General features: G+C 39.3%; 1 protein-coding gene across 9 annotated transcripts in view; it reads right to left on the bottom strand.

Annotated features, from left to right (window-relative positions):
• The window catches only part of DENND1A (DENN domain containing 1A), a 536,096-nt gene that overhangs the window by 480,473 nt on the left and 40,347 nt on the right, over nucleotides 1-15,276 (bottom strand). For all 9 annotated transcript variants that reach the window (XM_053562936.1, XM_053562903.1, XM_053562912.1 and 6 more), the window contains exon 2: nucleotides 8,950-9,020. In XM_053562936.1, coding sequence (XP_053418911.1) covers nucleotides 8,950-8,991 — 42 coding nt within the window. In that variant the 5' untranslated portion in view covers nucleotides 8,992-9,020. The remainder of the gene's footprint in view (nucleotides 1-8,949; nucleotides 9,021-15,276) is intronic.

Here is a 15,276-nt window from a genome sequence, read left to right as displayed (position 1 = left end):
GATATACAGGCAAAGCTCCTAGACCACAATTACAGTCCTATAAAATGAAAGCTGAAATTTCAGATCTGGCTCTCAATGCCTTAAGTCAGCAAAGACTCAGTTTACTTCATGACACTGCTAATCTAGAAATGTGGATGGCTATTTAAGAGAGTTTAAGCAAAGATTTAAGCAAAAGTCGCTGAAAAACTCAGCAAACCACAGCACCATGTCATAAGCATTTCTTCACAAAGTTCTTATAACAGTTCCTTAACTCAACTATACCCTTCATTCTATTAATAAAAAGTGGCAACTGGGCTCATGAAAAGGCTGGGAGTAGGGCAGACACAAGAGGAAGCTGGTCTGCCAAACAGCCCTGAAGAACCTGATGCTGCCACTCTCCCATTGCTAAGTGTTTGCCCAAGAAGAGTGCCTGCAGCAGGGTGAGAGATGCCAGCTGTAATGAGACACTTGTGTTTGAAATACATTCCAGAGCTTCTGCATGCCAGTACCATCTGATCATGGGACCTTGCAGGCTGATCTCTCTTGCAAGAGCACCCTCTTCTGAGACCTTTAGTCACACAGGCTGGGAGCTTTTACAACTGGAGGTGACTGTCTTAGTTTTCTGGGATCCCTATTTAAGGGTGAGCTCTTGAACAAATACATCAATTAAAGTACACAGGATGAATGGGGAGGAAAGAAGCATTAAAAAAAATAAGAATAAAGTAGATCAAAGATCTACTCAAAACCACCCAACTTCTTTTTAAAGCTTTAAAATCACATACCTAAATGACAAGCATTATACACAAAGATGGTCACTGGCATCATTTACAACAGGAGAACCTTGGAAAACATCTAAACAATTATAAGTAAATATAGCACATAAACATGATGTGATAATTCCCAACTAAAATGATTTTATAAAGCTATATCAATAATTTTAGGAAAAACGTAACGATTAACTGCGGAGAGCAAAAAAAAAGGGCATATATTTTATTTACACATACACACTCACACACACACAAAAGACAAGGAAATAAACATACCAAAACATTAACAGTAGTTATTGAATGATGATTTTTCCTTCTTTATAATTTTTAAAAAAATGTTAAGTTTTATACATACTCAAAACTAAACAGAAAACAAGCAACTAAAAATTTAAAGATGAATGGGAAAAACGTCAGAATAATCTGTCAATACGCATTAAATAACTTGAGAAAAATCGTAATACACATTTTTATTTACAATGAGAACACAGCACAATATAAAAAAAAAAAAAATCCTAAGAATGAAAGTCCCACAGAAGTTTATAGAACAAAATGTATACTAAACCCCCCAATTAAAGACCCATAAAGTAGTTTCAGTGCTCTCTAACCCACCTTCTCACAGCAGGGAATTAATCCCTCCAGGGGGACACGAACAAACTTCAAAGAGAAGATTATGCCCAGACACTAGTACTGTACAGCGTGAGGTTTATATCTAAGTTTGGCATAGATCAGAGATGCAGATCCAAGGAACAAAGACTATTTTAAAGTAGATTCTTTGCGATCATCTAAAATGGCAAAAAATAATACATTAAATAATATCAGAAAAAGGCAAACATTGTAAGTTTTATTAAAAACACGTAAAAAGGTTGTAGAAGAGGACGAAAGGTACCTAAAATCAAATAGTGTGTGACAATTTATTCACTGGTAGCGTGTACCTAGAAAACCTATGAATCCCCAAAGTAAGAGCCCTGAGTTCAGTGTGGGCATCTAAATTTTATTTGTACAGTCTTTGGAAAGTTCCTTGCAGTGTTAGTGTGCTTAACACAATTTCTAAGCAGAAGTGACAGGTCACGTGTGCCTCCCACAGATGCCTTGAGATACTCTTCAGAGCACAGAGCTCATGAGGCACAGCTGTCAATACATATCTTCACTAGCATAGATGTTTAAAGTAATCAATGGAAAAAATAACTGTCCTTAAAGTTTGGTAATATTTCTCACTGGCCTTTCTCACATCTCTCGTCTTTTTATCATTAGGTAATTTTTAAGATATAATTTGAACTACCTGATCCCACTTCAGAACGTGTTTTGAGCGGAGGCATAGAGTGTATCTTGGTAAATCAGCTTTATTTAGTTTCCCACTTTTTAAAATATAATAGTTAAGAAATCAAATTTCGAATTTAACTTTTCTGGATATGAATCATCTAACAGAAAACTATTATTAAAACCTTTGGTAAAGGGCGGCGCCTGTGGCTCAGTGAGTAGGGCGCCGGCCCCATATGCCGAGAGTGGCGGGTTCAAACCCAGCCCCAGCCAAACTGCAACAAAAAAATAGTCGGGTGTTGTGGCAGGCGCCTGTAGTCCCAGCTGCTCAGGAGGCTGAGGCAAGAGAATCGTGTAAGCCCAAGAGTTAGGGGTTGCTGTGAGCCGTGTGACGCCATGGCACTCTATCCGAGGGCAGTACAGTGAGACTCTGTCTCTACAAAAAAAAAAAAAAAAAGGGCGGCGCCTGTGGCTCCCATATGCCAGAGGTGGCGGGTTCAAACCCAGCCCTGGCCAAAAAAAATCACAAAAAAAAAAAAAAAAACAACCTTTGGTAAAGGGGGCGGTGCCTGTGGCTCAAAGGAGTAGAGCGCTGGCCCCATATGCAGGAGGTGGGGGGTTCAAACCCGGCCCTGGCCAAAAACTGCAAAAGAAAACCTCAGTAAGTGAAAAGCAAAACTATATCTTAGAAGAAAACACTGGAAAGTATCTTTATACCTACAGGATAGGAAAATGTAAATTATACTACATTAAAACAAAGAAGGTTTGATCGAGGATACCACAGTGCGAAAGACAAACCACAGAATGAAATATATTTGCAACACATACAACCAGATAGTTAATATCCACAATATATAAAACGTTTCTTATAAAGCGATAAGGAAAAGATAGAAAATTCAACTTAAAAATAAGAAAGAAACTTGAACAGCCACTTCACAAAAGATAATCAAAAGGCCAAAAAGCCTATCAAAAGGTCCTCAATCTCATTAGTCATCAGCAAAAAGCACAACCAGGTTAGCAAAAATCAAATTTAACTGTACTAAAGGCTCATGAAGTCGTAGAGAGCAATAAAGACTATAAAATATTGCAGATGTGAGTGTAAACTAGCACAATTTTGAAGAACATTTTGACATGACTCAACAATCAAGTATAGTTTATATCCTACAGAGCTGTATGTACACCAGAATGCATGTAAAAGATCACAGCAGCAGTGCTTATAACAGCCAAAAACCGCAAACAACTGCAAATGCTGTCACTGTAGAATAACTATATTCTGATGTGATTCTATAGTATGTTACACAGTGATAAAAATGAATGACTGCAGATATACACAACATGGAAGATCTGTACAAACATAACTAAGCAACAAAGCAGCAAAGCTACACACAGAATAATTCTATTTCTATAAAATTCAGAAACAGGCAAAATGAAATTATAATTTTCAAGGATGTATATTTATGAAGTAAAACTACAAAGAAAAACAAATGATTATCACAAAGTCGGGATAGTAGTTACCTGTGAAGAAATGGAGGGAGGGGCCTCTCGACTGCTGGTCAAACCCACCTCTAATATTTGCAGAGACTAAGCAAGGGTACAAATAGAGACCCACATACCATGTGTCTAAATATTTAAATAGTTGATACAGTTCTTAGAAATAAAAACAAATCTGGAGGCATCACATTGCTAGATTTCAGGTTATATTACAAGGCTATAGTGATCAAAACAGCATGGTACTGGCACAAAAATAGAGACATAGATCAATGGAATAGGATAGAGAATCTAGAGATGAACCCAGCCACATATTGTCATTTAATCTTTGACAAGCCTAACAAAAACATAGAATGGGGAAAAGAATCCTTATTTAACTAATGGTGCTGGGAGAACTTGTTATTCACATGTAGAAGACTGAAATTGGACCCACACCTCTCACCATTAACAAAAATGGATTCTCTTGGGATAAAAGATTTAAATTTAAGACAGGAAATGATAAAAATTCTAGAAGAGGCTTAGTGCCCATAGCACAGTGGTTACAGCACCAGCCACACACACCCAAGCTGGCAGGTTTGAACCCAGCCTAGACCAGCTAAACAACCACAACTGCAACAACAAAAAAAATAGCTGGGCATTGTGTGGGTGCCTGTAGTCCCAGCTACTTGGGAACCTGAGGCAAGAGAGATCACTACCGAGGGTGACATAATAAGACTCTGTCTCAAAAAAAAAAAAAAAAAAAAATTTCTAGAAGAGAGTGGGGGGGAAACACTTAAAGTTTTTTCCCAGGCCAATATCTTCATGAGGAAGACCACCCTAGCAAATGCAACAACACCAAAAATAAATAACTGGGATTTGATCAAGCTAAAAAGCTTTTACACAGCTAAGGGTATCACAAACAAAGCAAACAGACGGCCTTCGGAATGGGAGAAGACTTTTGCATGTTATAAATCTGACAAAGGCCTGATAACTAGAATCTACAGAGGACTCAAATTAAACAATAAGAAAACTGCAAACAACCCCCTCTGTAAGTGGGCAAGAGATTTGAATAGAAAACTTCTCCAAGAATGACAGACGAATGGCAACAAACACAAGAAAAAATAGTCGTCTTTAATCATCAGAAAAATACAAATCAAAACCACTCTAAAATATCACCTAACCCTTACAAGATTAGTCCACATCCAAAGTCTGAAAACACTAGATGCTAGTGTGGATGTGGAAAGAAAGAAACAATTCTACACTGCTGGTGGGATTGCAAACTAATACAGTCTTTTTGGAGAGAAGTATGGAGAATCCTCAAAGTTCTAAAAGTAGACCTTCCATTTGACCCTGCAATCCCATTACCAGGTATCTATCAACCCAGAAGAACAAAAATCATTTTACCACACACACATTTGCACTAGAATGTTTATTGTGGTTCAATTCATAACTGCCAAGTTGTGGAAGCAACCTAAGTGCCCATCAACCCCTGAATGGCTCAAACTGTGGTATATGTATACCACGGACTATTATTCGGCCACTAAAAAAGACTATAAAAAAATAAAATTATTAAAAAAAAAAAAGATGGAGACTTTACATCTTTTACATTGACCTAGATGGAGTTGAAAAACATTCTTCTTGGGCGGCGCCTGTGGCTCAGTCGGTAAGGCGCCGGCCCCATATACCGAGGGTGGCGGGTTCAAACCCGGCCCCGGCCAAACTGCAACACAAAAATAGCCGGGCATTGTGGCGAGTGCCTGTAGTCCCAGCTGCTGGGGAGGCTGAGGCAGGAGAATCGCTTAAGCCCAGGAGTTGGAGGTTGCTGTGAGCTTTGTGAGGCCACGGCACTCTACCAAGGGCCATAAAGTGAGACTCTGTCTCTACAAAAAAAAAAAAAAAAGAAAAACATTCTTCTTAGTAAAGTATTGCAAGAATGGAAAAATGAATATCCAATGTATTCCCTACTAATATGAAATCAATATATAAACAATTACATGCTCATAAGAACAATAAAGCTAATATAGTCCAGTTCAGGGGTAAAGTGAAGTGGGGAGACGTTTGGCAGAAGAAGGGAAGGCATGAGGTGCGATCTCACCTAGTGTGCACATTGTACAGATGTAAACACGCCCCCGGGTGAGGGGCTCTTCTACAAATGGAACTTTACCCTGAAAGCAAGAACAATGTAACCTAAAATTGTACCCTCATTATTCATTTGAAAAAATTAAAAAACTCAAAAGAAAGAAAACAAGTATATAGGCAATTAATAAAGAAAAATGCTATTAAACTTCAAAAAATAAATATTTAAATATTTGCAAGTTACAAGCTTACAAACTATTAAATATGTTCTATCCTCCTGTCACAAAGAATAACCTTTATAACTACCCAAAAGACCAGATTCATATTAACAATTTATGGATTCCTTAGAGTACATGCAGAAAAGTGGTGGTGCAGAGAAAACTGGCCACTGGCTCACTGCCCCCCACTCCCTCCCACACTGGCATGCAGTTAACCCTACTTACAAGTCCAAGCTCTATACCGTACTCTACTCTCCACCAACAGCTACCATTAAGGCACCCCTCAGGCCTAGGGGTTTATATACCAACAACACAGTCCACTTTCAAGAGGACAGACCCCAGGGAAGAGACCCATACAAGATCTGAGCCATTGGGCAAGAAATTCTGAGATCCTGGGTACTCAAACCAAGGTTTAGGATAGAAGGGTCAGGCTCCAAGGGGGCAGCAGGTCCCAGACTCCTTGCTCCATGTGACAGACCACTGTCAGAGGAGCGACAAAGTAGAGGGTTCTAATGCACAAAGCCAGGGCAGGGGTCCCTCTTGCCAAACCACTAATTCCTAGAACCAACCAACATTATATTTCTTAACCTGGCTAGTAAACATGGCTGCTCACCTTATAATTATTTGTTAAACTATACATTAAAGTTTTATGCACTTTTTTCACAAAAATGGGACAGATAACATGTGACTGCTACTACGATGCACTAAGGAGGACATTTATCACTTTGAACATACTTGAGCCAAAAAGCCGTAACTTCAATCTAATCATGAAGATACAATCAGATAAAAATCCATGAAATTTCTACAAAACAGACCCAAATTATTTAAAAACTTGTCAAAATCAGCACTATAAAATTATTTCAGATTGAAAGAAACTAAAGAGATAGGAAAACTAAATGGACAGCATGATCTTGAACTGGATTCCGGATCACAGGGGAGAGTGCTATGAAGGATCTTATGAGGACAATAACGATGGAATTGAAATATGGACAACTGACATTTGTATTAATGTTGAACTTTCTGATTGATAATTATACTCGAATTACATAAGAAAATGTCTTTATTCTTAAGATATATACCCAAAAATGTTTAGAGATGAAGGGTTATAATGTCTGTAACTTATTCTTTAATAATTCAGTAAAAATTTTGCATGTGTGCACGTGCATGTGTGTGTGTGTGCACGTGTGTGTGTTGTGTATTGGGGGGTAATAAAGCAAATGTGGCAAAATAGCAACAATTGGTAAATCTAAGGAAAGGGCTTATGCACTGGACTGTTCTTGTACCTTCTTGTTTTAAAAATGTTTTTTAAATAATTAACTAAAGGGTTAACAAGAAAGAAGCTGTTGATGAAGAGAGGAATAAGATGGCTGGGGTAAGGAAGTGGGATAAAGGCTTTTCATTTTGTTCATTCTTCCATCTCATTTGTACCTTTCATATTTTGTTCATATTTTTAAAAATTAAATTGGGGAGGGGGAATGCTAGAGCATTAAAAGGGGCAAACATTGGCCACTACAGAAATAAGAAAAAAAAATTTTTTTTTGGAGACAGAGTCTCCCTTTTTCACCCTTGGTAGAGTGCTGTGGCATCATAGCTCACAGCAACCTCAAACTCTTGGGCTCAAGCGATTCTCTTGCCTCAGCCTCCCAAGTAGCTGGGACTATAGGAGCCCGCCACAAGGTCTGGCTATTTTTAGAGATGGGGTCTTACTCTTGCAATCCATCCACCTCAGCCTCCCAGAGTGCTAGGATTACAGGCATGAGCCACTGTGCCCAACCTGAGAAATAAGAAAATTTTTGTCCTTTTATTTATCTGTCAAATCACAGGCATCATTAAATGGTTACTCTGTAAAGTCGGCCTATGGCCATGTTGCTGCATGCATACACCTGGTAACAGATAATTCCCTCAAAAACCCAAAGGTGTCCATACACAATAAGAGGTATAACTTGAGTGTTAGCTTTCTACTTCTAGGACAACCATAGATTTGTAATGTTTCACAGCCCTCATTACATAATCCAGAAGGTAGAACACAGTTACTCACACTTGCTATTAAGGGAAATCCATTCATGTAACAACTACCAGTGGCATCGTGCAAAGTCCTGTCGGTGACATGGAGAGACGTGTACAAGGTGGTCACTGCCCTCAAGAAAGCAACTTAGCAGAGAGAAAAGGAATTGAATCAAAAACCCTGGCCATCCGTCATGCCGCTATACTCTTGGTAAGTTATTTCACCTGAGATTCTATTTTCTCATAAGTATAAAGAGGATGCCACTCAACTACCTTCAAAAGTTGTAGCGTAGGATTGTCACCACAGGTGTCAGCATGTAGGTGAACAGAACAGGTACTCAATAAAAGGTAGCTATGTTGACAATTATTATAATCTAATTAAAACAATGAAATTGAGAGAAAATATGCCCAAGATTGGAAAGCCAATTAACAGCATAACTACCATTGGAATCCCGATTACTCCAAGTTTCTAATCCAAGTATATTTACTTTCCAATATATGCAGGTATTTGTGTGTGGACCAAGAGACCCTAGCATATCCTTAGCAAAATGCATTATTCCCTTAGACACCAAAAAAAAAGAATACCAGATCATAAGGTTATTTTTCTCATTTACCAAGGAAGATTTTAGGTCAAGAAGTGATACACACTGCCTGGGTAAGATACCCTAACCTTACTGAAGACCCTCCTGTCCAGGAATACATATTCAAATTAGTCCAAAAGTTAAGCCAGAGGAGTTATTCTCTTCAACTCATTTTCAGTGTACTTTTATCAGCAGACATAAAATGTACTAAATTAAATCCATTTCAAGTATCTCCTTCCAGTACAGTGTCAGAGAATTCTCTTTATATTATTTTGTATCCTATAGCCTAATTCTAAGCCTTCTTCATTAGCAAGGTGACAATATTTCACACTAAATAGGTGACGTGCAGGCATCTGTGAAAGTTGCAAACCAAGACTCAACAATTATAATAAACAAAGCCAAACTTCAAGCTAGTTATACCTGAATTCTTAATTCCAACTAGTCAGGGAGCTTTTATTTTTCCATTCTTCCCAGGATGATGTGGGCATGAATTAAAAGGAAAAGGCACTTAAACATACTTAAAGAAAAATAAGTTTCCTATTATCCATATGTTATCACACAATAAACAGACCATATATTAGAATCAAACATAAGAAGTACCTGAAAGAGCGCCACCTGTCCTAGGATAGGCCACTTCAACATACACTTCAAACGTGGTCTCTGGATTCTGCCTATAAAACAAACAGATGGTGGTTACTGACCAGGGCTGAGGCAGCATATTATAGAACACATGGGGGGCAGTACTAGGCAGATCTTGATTAAAATCATTACCTCTACAACTTAATCACCAGGTAACTTTGCACAAGTTACTCAACTTCTCTAGCCACACCTTTTTAAGCTACAAAATGTAAACAATTAGCCCAAAGAATTATTATGAAAGAAAATATATACAAAAGTTGTCTAGGCACAATGTCTGGCACATAACAGGCTAGCCATTACTATGATTTCACAGACGTCCTATTTCCGATTTCCATAGGTGGATCTAAAAAGCCAGAGGTAGAGTTTTGACGAAACTCAGATCAAGGCAACACCAGTACCAAGAAGCCCCTCTCCACCATGTTCCAGGACAAAACACTCAAATTAACTTGCTTATTTACAAGTTTTGGACTGAAACAAGAGAAGCAGTGTCCTATTTCACCAGACTAATGTGAAGTCGGGATGCTAATCTAAATATAAGACACTGTTCCCACATCGGGGCCTTCACCTGTAATGGCAAAGGCAAGGATCAGAATGTTAGTTATAATATTCTTTCACCTCTTATGTCATAAATATATCATAATAACTTTTTTAAAAATCACAGCACTAATAGAATGTTAATGGTTATGTTAACAACTGTTAACATAATACATAATATTGCAATTATGCTATCTCTGCATTTTCTCTTTAATTTCAAAACAGTAAAAAGATTATTTCCACACTGAATAAAAATCATTTTTTTGAATAAAAATCATTTAATGGAAGAGAATGCTACATGTATTTTCAAATATCTGTAAATTAATTCTATTTTAAACTTGATAACAAAGCTCAAAAAAGAAATTTTCTGAGTTGCCTAATCATATCTTAGGGTTAATTTAAGACATTACATTTAATACTTTTTAAGGTATTAAAAACAAACTCTTTGAATCTGCCTAGCGGAGTCTACTTTTCAAAATAACATCCTCACCACAATCCTACAAGGTAGGTGCATGAGGCATTCCTCTCAACACAAAGCTAAGGCAGCCGCGGCGCAGGGAGTCTATGTGACTTGTCTGTATCCCACAGCTAGTCAGAAACACAGCCAGGACCAGAACTCACACCCCAGCTCTCAACTTCTGTGTTTCACTGACTCTGAGATGAACTCCCACACACACACACATTTTCACAAGCCTTACAAAAGCGGTCCCCAACCTTTTTGGCACCAGAGATCAGTATCAGGGACGACAATTTTTGCACAGACAGGGTAGGATTTCGGGATGATTCCAAGCGCATTACATCTCCACTGCAGATGATAGGCATTAGATTCTCATGGGAGTGTTAACCTAGACCCCTTGCAGGTGCAGTTTACAGTAGGGTTCTCCTCATATGAGAACCTATAGCTGCTGCTTATCTGACGGGAGGTGGAGCTGAAGCAGAGATGTGGGTGATGGGGACCCTGTGCATACAAATGGAGCTTCAACCTCCTGCCTGTCGCTCACCTCCTACTGTGGGGTTCTTTTCTTTTTGGAGACAGAGTCTCACTTTGTTGCCCCTGGTAGAGTGCCGCGGTATCACAGCTCACAGCAACCTCCAGCTCTTGGGCTTAAGTGATTCTCTTGCCTCAGCTTCCCAAGTAGCTGGGACTATAGGCGCTCGCCACAACGCCCGGCTATTTTTTTGTTGCGGTTTGGCCAGGGCTGGGTTTGAACCTGCCACCCTCAGTATATGGGGCCGGCACCCTACTCACTGAGCCACATGCGCCGCCCTGCTGTGGGGTTCTTAACAAGACAAGGACTGGTATTGTTCGGCTGCCCAGGGTTTGAGGACCACAGTAATGCATAAAATAATAGTTCATCTTATAAATAATGGCATTCTGGTTTCAATAAAATATGGTAATACTCCCTCTACTTCCTCAGGGTGGAGAAACAAAATATATGCTTTGTGAATTAGAGATCTCCTTATTTCTTTTATAAAGGATCATCACGTCTTCACTGAAGGAAAACATGGGCTTCTGCTCTACATCAGAAAAAAGCTGACTACTCTAAAATTCAGGTTATTTAAATATACCTTGCCAAATACAGTTATTTGGAAAAGCAGACACTAAATCAGAATTATTTTACTTAAAAAAAATAAAACAGGGCGGTGCCTGTGGCTGGAGGAGTAGGGCGCCGGTCCCACATGCTGGAGGTGGCGGGTTCAAACCCAGCCCAGGCCAAAAAAATAAATAAATAAAACAAAGTAAACTGAAGTTTCAAAAAAGCATTGAAAAAATGTTGCGCTCTTTTTTTCCTGGCAAGAGGGTACAAAATGACTTACAAAGTTAACATCCTTTGACGCTAAACGTTTGTAGAAGGCTGGGTGCAGTGGCTCACACCTGTAATCCTAGCACTCTAGGAGGCTGAGGCAGGTGGATTACCTGAGCTCAGGAGTTCAAGACCAGCCTGAGCCAGAGTAAGACCCTGTTTCTAGAGTTGTGGCAGGTATCTGTAGCCCCAACTACTTGGGAAGTTGAGACAAGAGAATCACTTAAACCCAAGAGTTTGAGGTTGCTGTGAGCTAAGATGCCACGGTTACTCTACTGAGGATGAGAAAGTGAGACTTCTGTCTCAAAAAAAAAAAAAAAAGTTTGTAGAAAATACCATATGAAAACATCCCATTTTAAAGATCTCAAGGTAGACCATTTGATGAAAGGAAAGAATGTTCTAAGGCCATCTTTCATGAAAAATAGGTAATAAAATCTAAAGAACATCAAAGAAGATTCCCCCAAAAACTTAAAAATGTCTTTCTTAAGCCTATTTTCCAACAATCTGAACTTCATCTCAGAATTTCACCTCCCTCATTAAGATAACAGCTTTCAAAGAGCATTCTACAGGAACCCAGGACTCCATGGAGATTCTTTCAGAGCTTCTACACTTTTTACTCAAATTCTCATTGTTTAATTTATTTTATGCATTTTGAAAACTGCAATAACATGGGCATGCAAAGGTCTTACAAACTTTAAAACACTGGAGCACCAACACGTCAGCCTGCGCCCCGGGGTGTTCCGTACAGCTCTGCTCTCTCTCAGAGAAGAATGTCCCAACACTGTCCGTACTCGTTGTCTCTGCTGCTTCTCCTTCTCTCTCTTTAACACACTTCAGGCTTCTGAGCCCACCATACCATTGAAACAACTTTCCAAGGTCACCAAAGACGTCCACCTTGCTAAAATGCTCAATTCTCAGTCTCACCTTACTCAGCAGCATTTGACACAACTGATTTGCCCTGCTCCTTGAAACACAAATCTTCCCAGGATATCACTCTCCATTAGGTCCTCTCTTCCTTCCTACCGTACAGGTTACACCTTTAGTAGTTTCTTTTCATGTCAGTTTTTCCCGCTCTCCCTGTCTATAATCATTGCTTAGGTGATATTGTTCAGTCCCTTGCTTCTAATTACCATGCATATGTCAACATGCTCCAAAGTCATGGCTCCAACCTGACTTCTTCCCTGACTCCACATTCCCTTATCCAACTGCCCATTTAACACCCCCACCTGGCCATCTAGGGAATAAAGGAAGTACAGACTAGCCTTCCTGAGATCTAAGAGATTTCAGTGATAGGAGTGATTATCCACTGCCACAATGATTCTCAAACTTTAGATGTATGGAAATCACCTAGAGAGTTTCTGGGGTTGGACCCAAGAATGAGCATTTTTTTTATTAAATCATAACTTCGTACATTGTAATACTGATGCTACTGGATCAATAACCGCATTTTAAGAACCACTGAGCTAGGGAGGCTGAGGCAAGAGAATCGCTTAAGCCCAGGAGTTGGAGGTTGCTGTGAGCTGTGTGATGCCACAGCACTCTACCCAGGGCCATAAAGTGAGACTCTGTCTCTACAAAAAAAAAAAAAAGAACCAATGAGCTAGTAAAATGAAATTCTTCCAAGTAATTCAGTACATACAACATAAACAACCACATATAATCCATCATTTCAACAGTACACATTATTCAGAGAAAAAAAGACATCTGGAGAAACAATGAACCTTGCTCATCTTCGATTGGCACCCATAGTTACTGCCTCACTCTAAGGAGGAAAAAGAAAGCCACCTAACATTCTCACTCAGTTCAAATAGCTGGCAGAGTTCTATTACATGGAGCCAAAGATTATAACAGTCTCTAAAAAAAAAAAAAACAAAAAAAGAAGAGGAGGAAGAAGAAAAAACTGACTAAGTGCTAAGAACAAACTGGTGTATAATGATAAGTTATAGTCATGCTTATCCATGATCATTTACATGTTGCCTTATGGAAGAAACAGTGGCTAATGTTGTGACAAGTTATATAATATACCAACAAATATACATAAGTTATTTTAAGGGCCAGTGAAGCCAATACAGATGGAAGCATTTTCTACTTCTCTGAAAATCAAAAAATAGATGTTAAAAGTATCGCCTCTACATGCAAATGTCCAAGCAACCCTTTTCAGTCAGCCTGTAAACAATTAAGATCATAACGATTTCCAGAGGATCTCTGAGACCACCTTAGGACTGTTTATTTCTTCATTACTCTTCAAGATACTCAATATTTTTAACTAGTTGGCTAAAGGAACCGAAAATCCTATTTCTGTCCTATTAACACTCACAGCTAATTTGGTACACATAAGGATGCTGAGAATACCACATTGAGAGCCAATTTCCCAATACAGACCCAAGTTTTCCCAGAACACTTCACAATATATATTAAGATATTACCATGGAAATGTCCTGGTTCTGCCATGATCTCCCATTACTAATTGCCTTATTCTCCTATACACTCCATGATCTGGAGCCCTGCCCACCTGCCAAGCATATTTTTTTTTTGCCTCCCACCCTCACCTCCTACAGTCTTGCACCCTAAGATCCAGCCAAAAAGAACTACTTGTAGCTCTCGAAACAAACTGTGCATGCTCTAATTCTCTGATAATACCATTCCTATACTATTATACTACCACCACTGTTTCCTGTATGCAGGAATAATTCTAAGCACTTCTCATGCATTATCTCAGTCTCCAACAATACGTGTACTACAGGTCCTATTACCCCCAAAATTTAGAGAAGAGGACACTGAAGCTCACAGAGCCTAAACTGGACACACTAAGTGAGCAAGCAGCAGAGTCAGCACAGAACTACCTCCAACGGTGCTAACCACTTTCCTATTCCACATTATCCAGCTGCTCTTCTTCAAGGAACAGTCTTACCAGGTTTTTTCATTTGATGAACTCATTCATCAAACCTCAGCACAGGTGTGTCCTCCTCTTTGGCAAGCTTTCTCCAACCCCCGACACTTGCAGCCCAGACGGGACTAAGTGACCCTCCTCTAGGATCGCAGAGCACCCTGGGCTTCCTACTCTCCTGGCTTCCCACGTTCAACCCCGAAGCAATTACACTTACCTGGGAAGCTTTTAAAAACCCCGATGTCAGTCTACACCCAGACCAATTAAATCAATCTCCATGCATCGGTATTTAACTCTTCATCCTATTCCAAAGTGCAACCAAGGTTGAGGAAAAGATGGTGTATCTCAGATTTTATATCTGTCTTCCTCTCTAGACCGGTAGCCTCTTGAGGGCACCAACTGTGTCTTCTCATAAGCTTAGGCTGACACCTGGCACAATAAATGTTTCATGACTGAGTTTTCCTCCAACATCTGACACAGTTTCCACTAACTGCTTCTCTTTGACAAGAGGTAATTTACAGACTACACACTGCTTACACCTAAATACTACCCTTTAAAGATGTTTTCCTTTGGAGTCAAAGGTATCAAGAAGTCACACCTACTGACAACATCCTCAGCTCTTAAATACAGAAAAATGACAGACACAAACAGCTAAAATGTGTTTGAAAGAAGGACGGTCTCCTCAGTTCTTGCTTCTGGGAGAATGAGGGCTGAGAGTGAGCCAAGAACTCATTTCTATTCAATACCTTTCTGCTGAACACAATTCTCAGTGATTCACTGGGAGAGCCAGGCTCAGTGCTCAGGGCCATGTTCTCAAAATGATTAAGTACACTCAGCTTGAAGTCATGAAACAGACAAAGACTTTGACAATATTCAGGCAGCACAAAAGCTTAGTGGCTTTTTCCCAGCACATCATGCTATTGATCACTCTGCTGGATCATCAGCTTTCAATTAGGGTCTACTTTTCTTCAATTACAACATATGAGATTAGGGGGGAAATGTAACACTAACTCCTCACAAAATGAATCTGTGCTGCATATGGTGACCAAGCCACAATTTTAG

The sequence above is a fragment of the Nycticebus coucang genome, chromosome 2 (genome assembly GCF_027406575.1).
Source record: "Nycticebus coucang isolate mNycCou1 chromosome 2, mNycCou1.pri, whole genome shotgun sequence".
In the NCBI taxonomy this organism is placed as follows: domain Eukaryota; kingdom Metazoa; phylum Chordata; class Mammalia; order Primates; family Lorisidae; genus Nycticebus; species Nycticebus coucang.
This window is presented reverse-complemented; position numbering and strand designations above follow the sequence as displayed.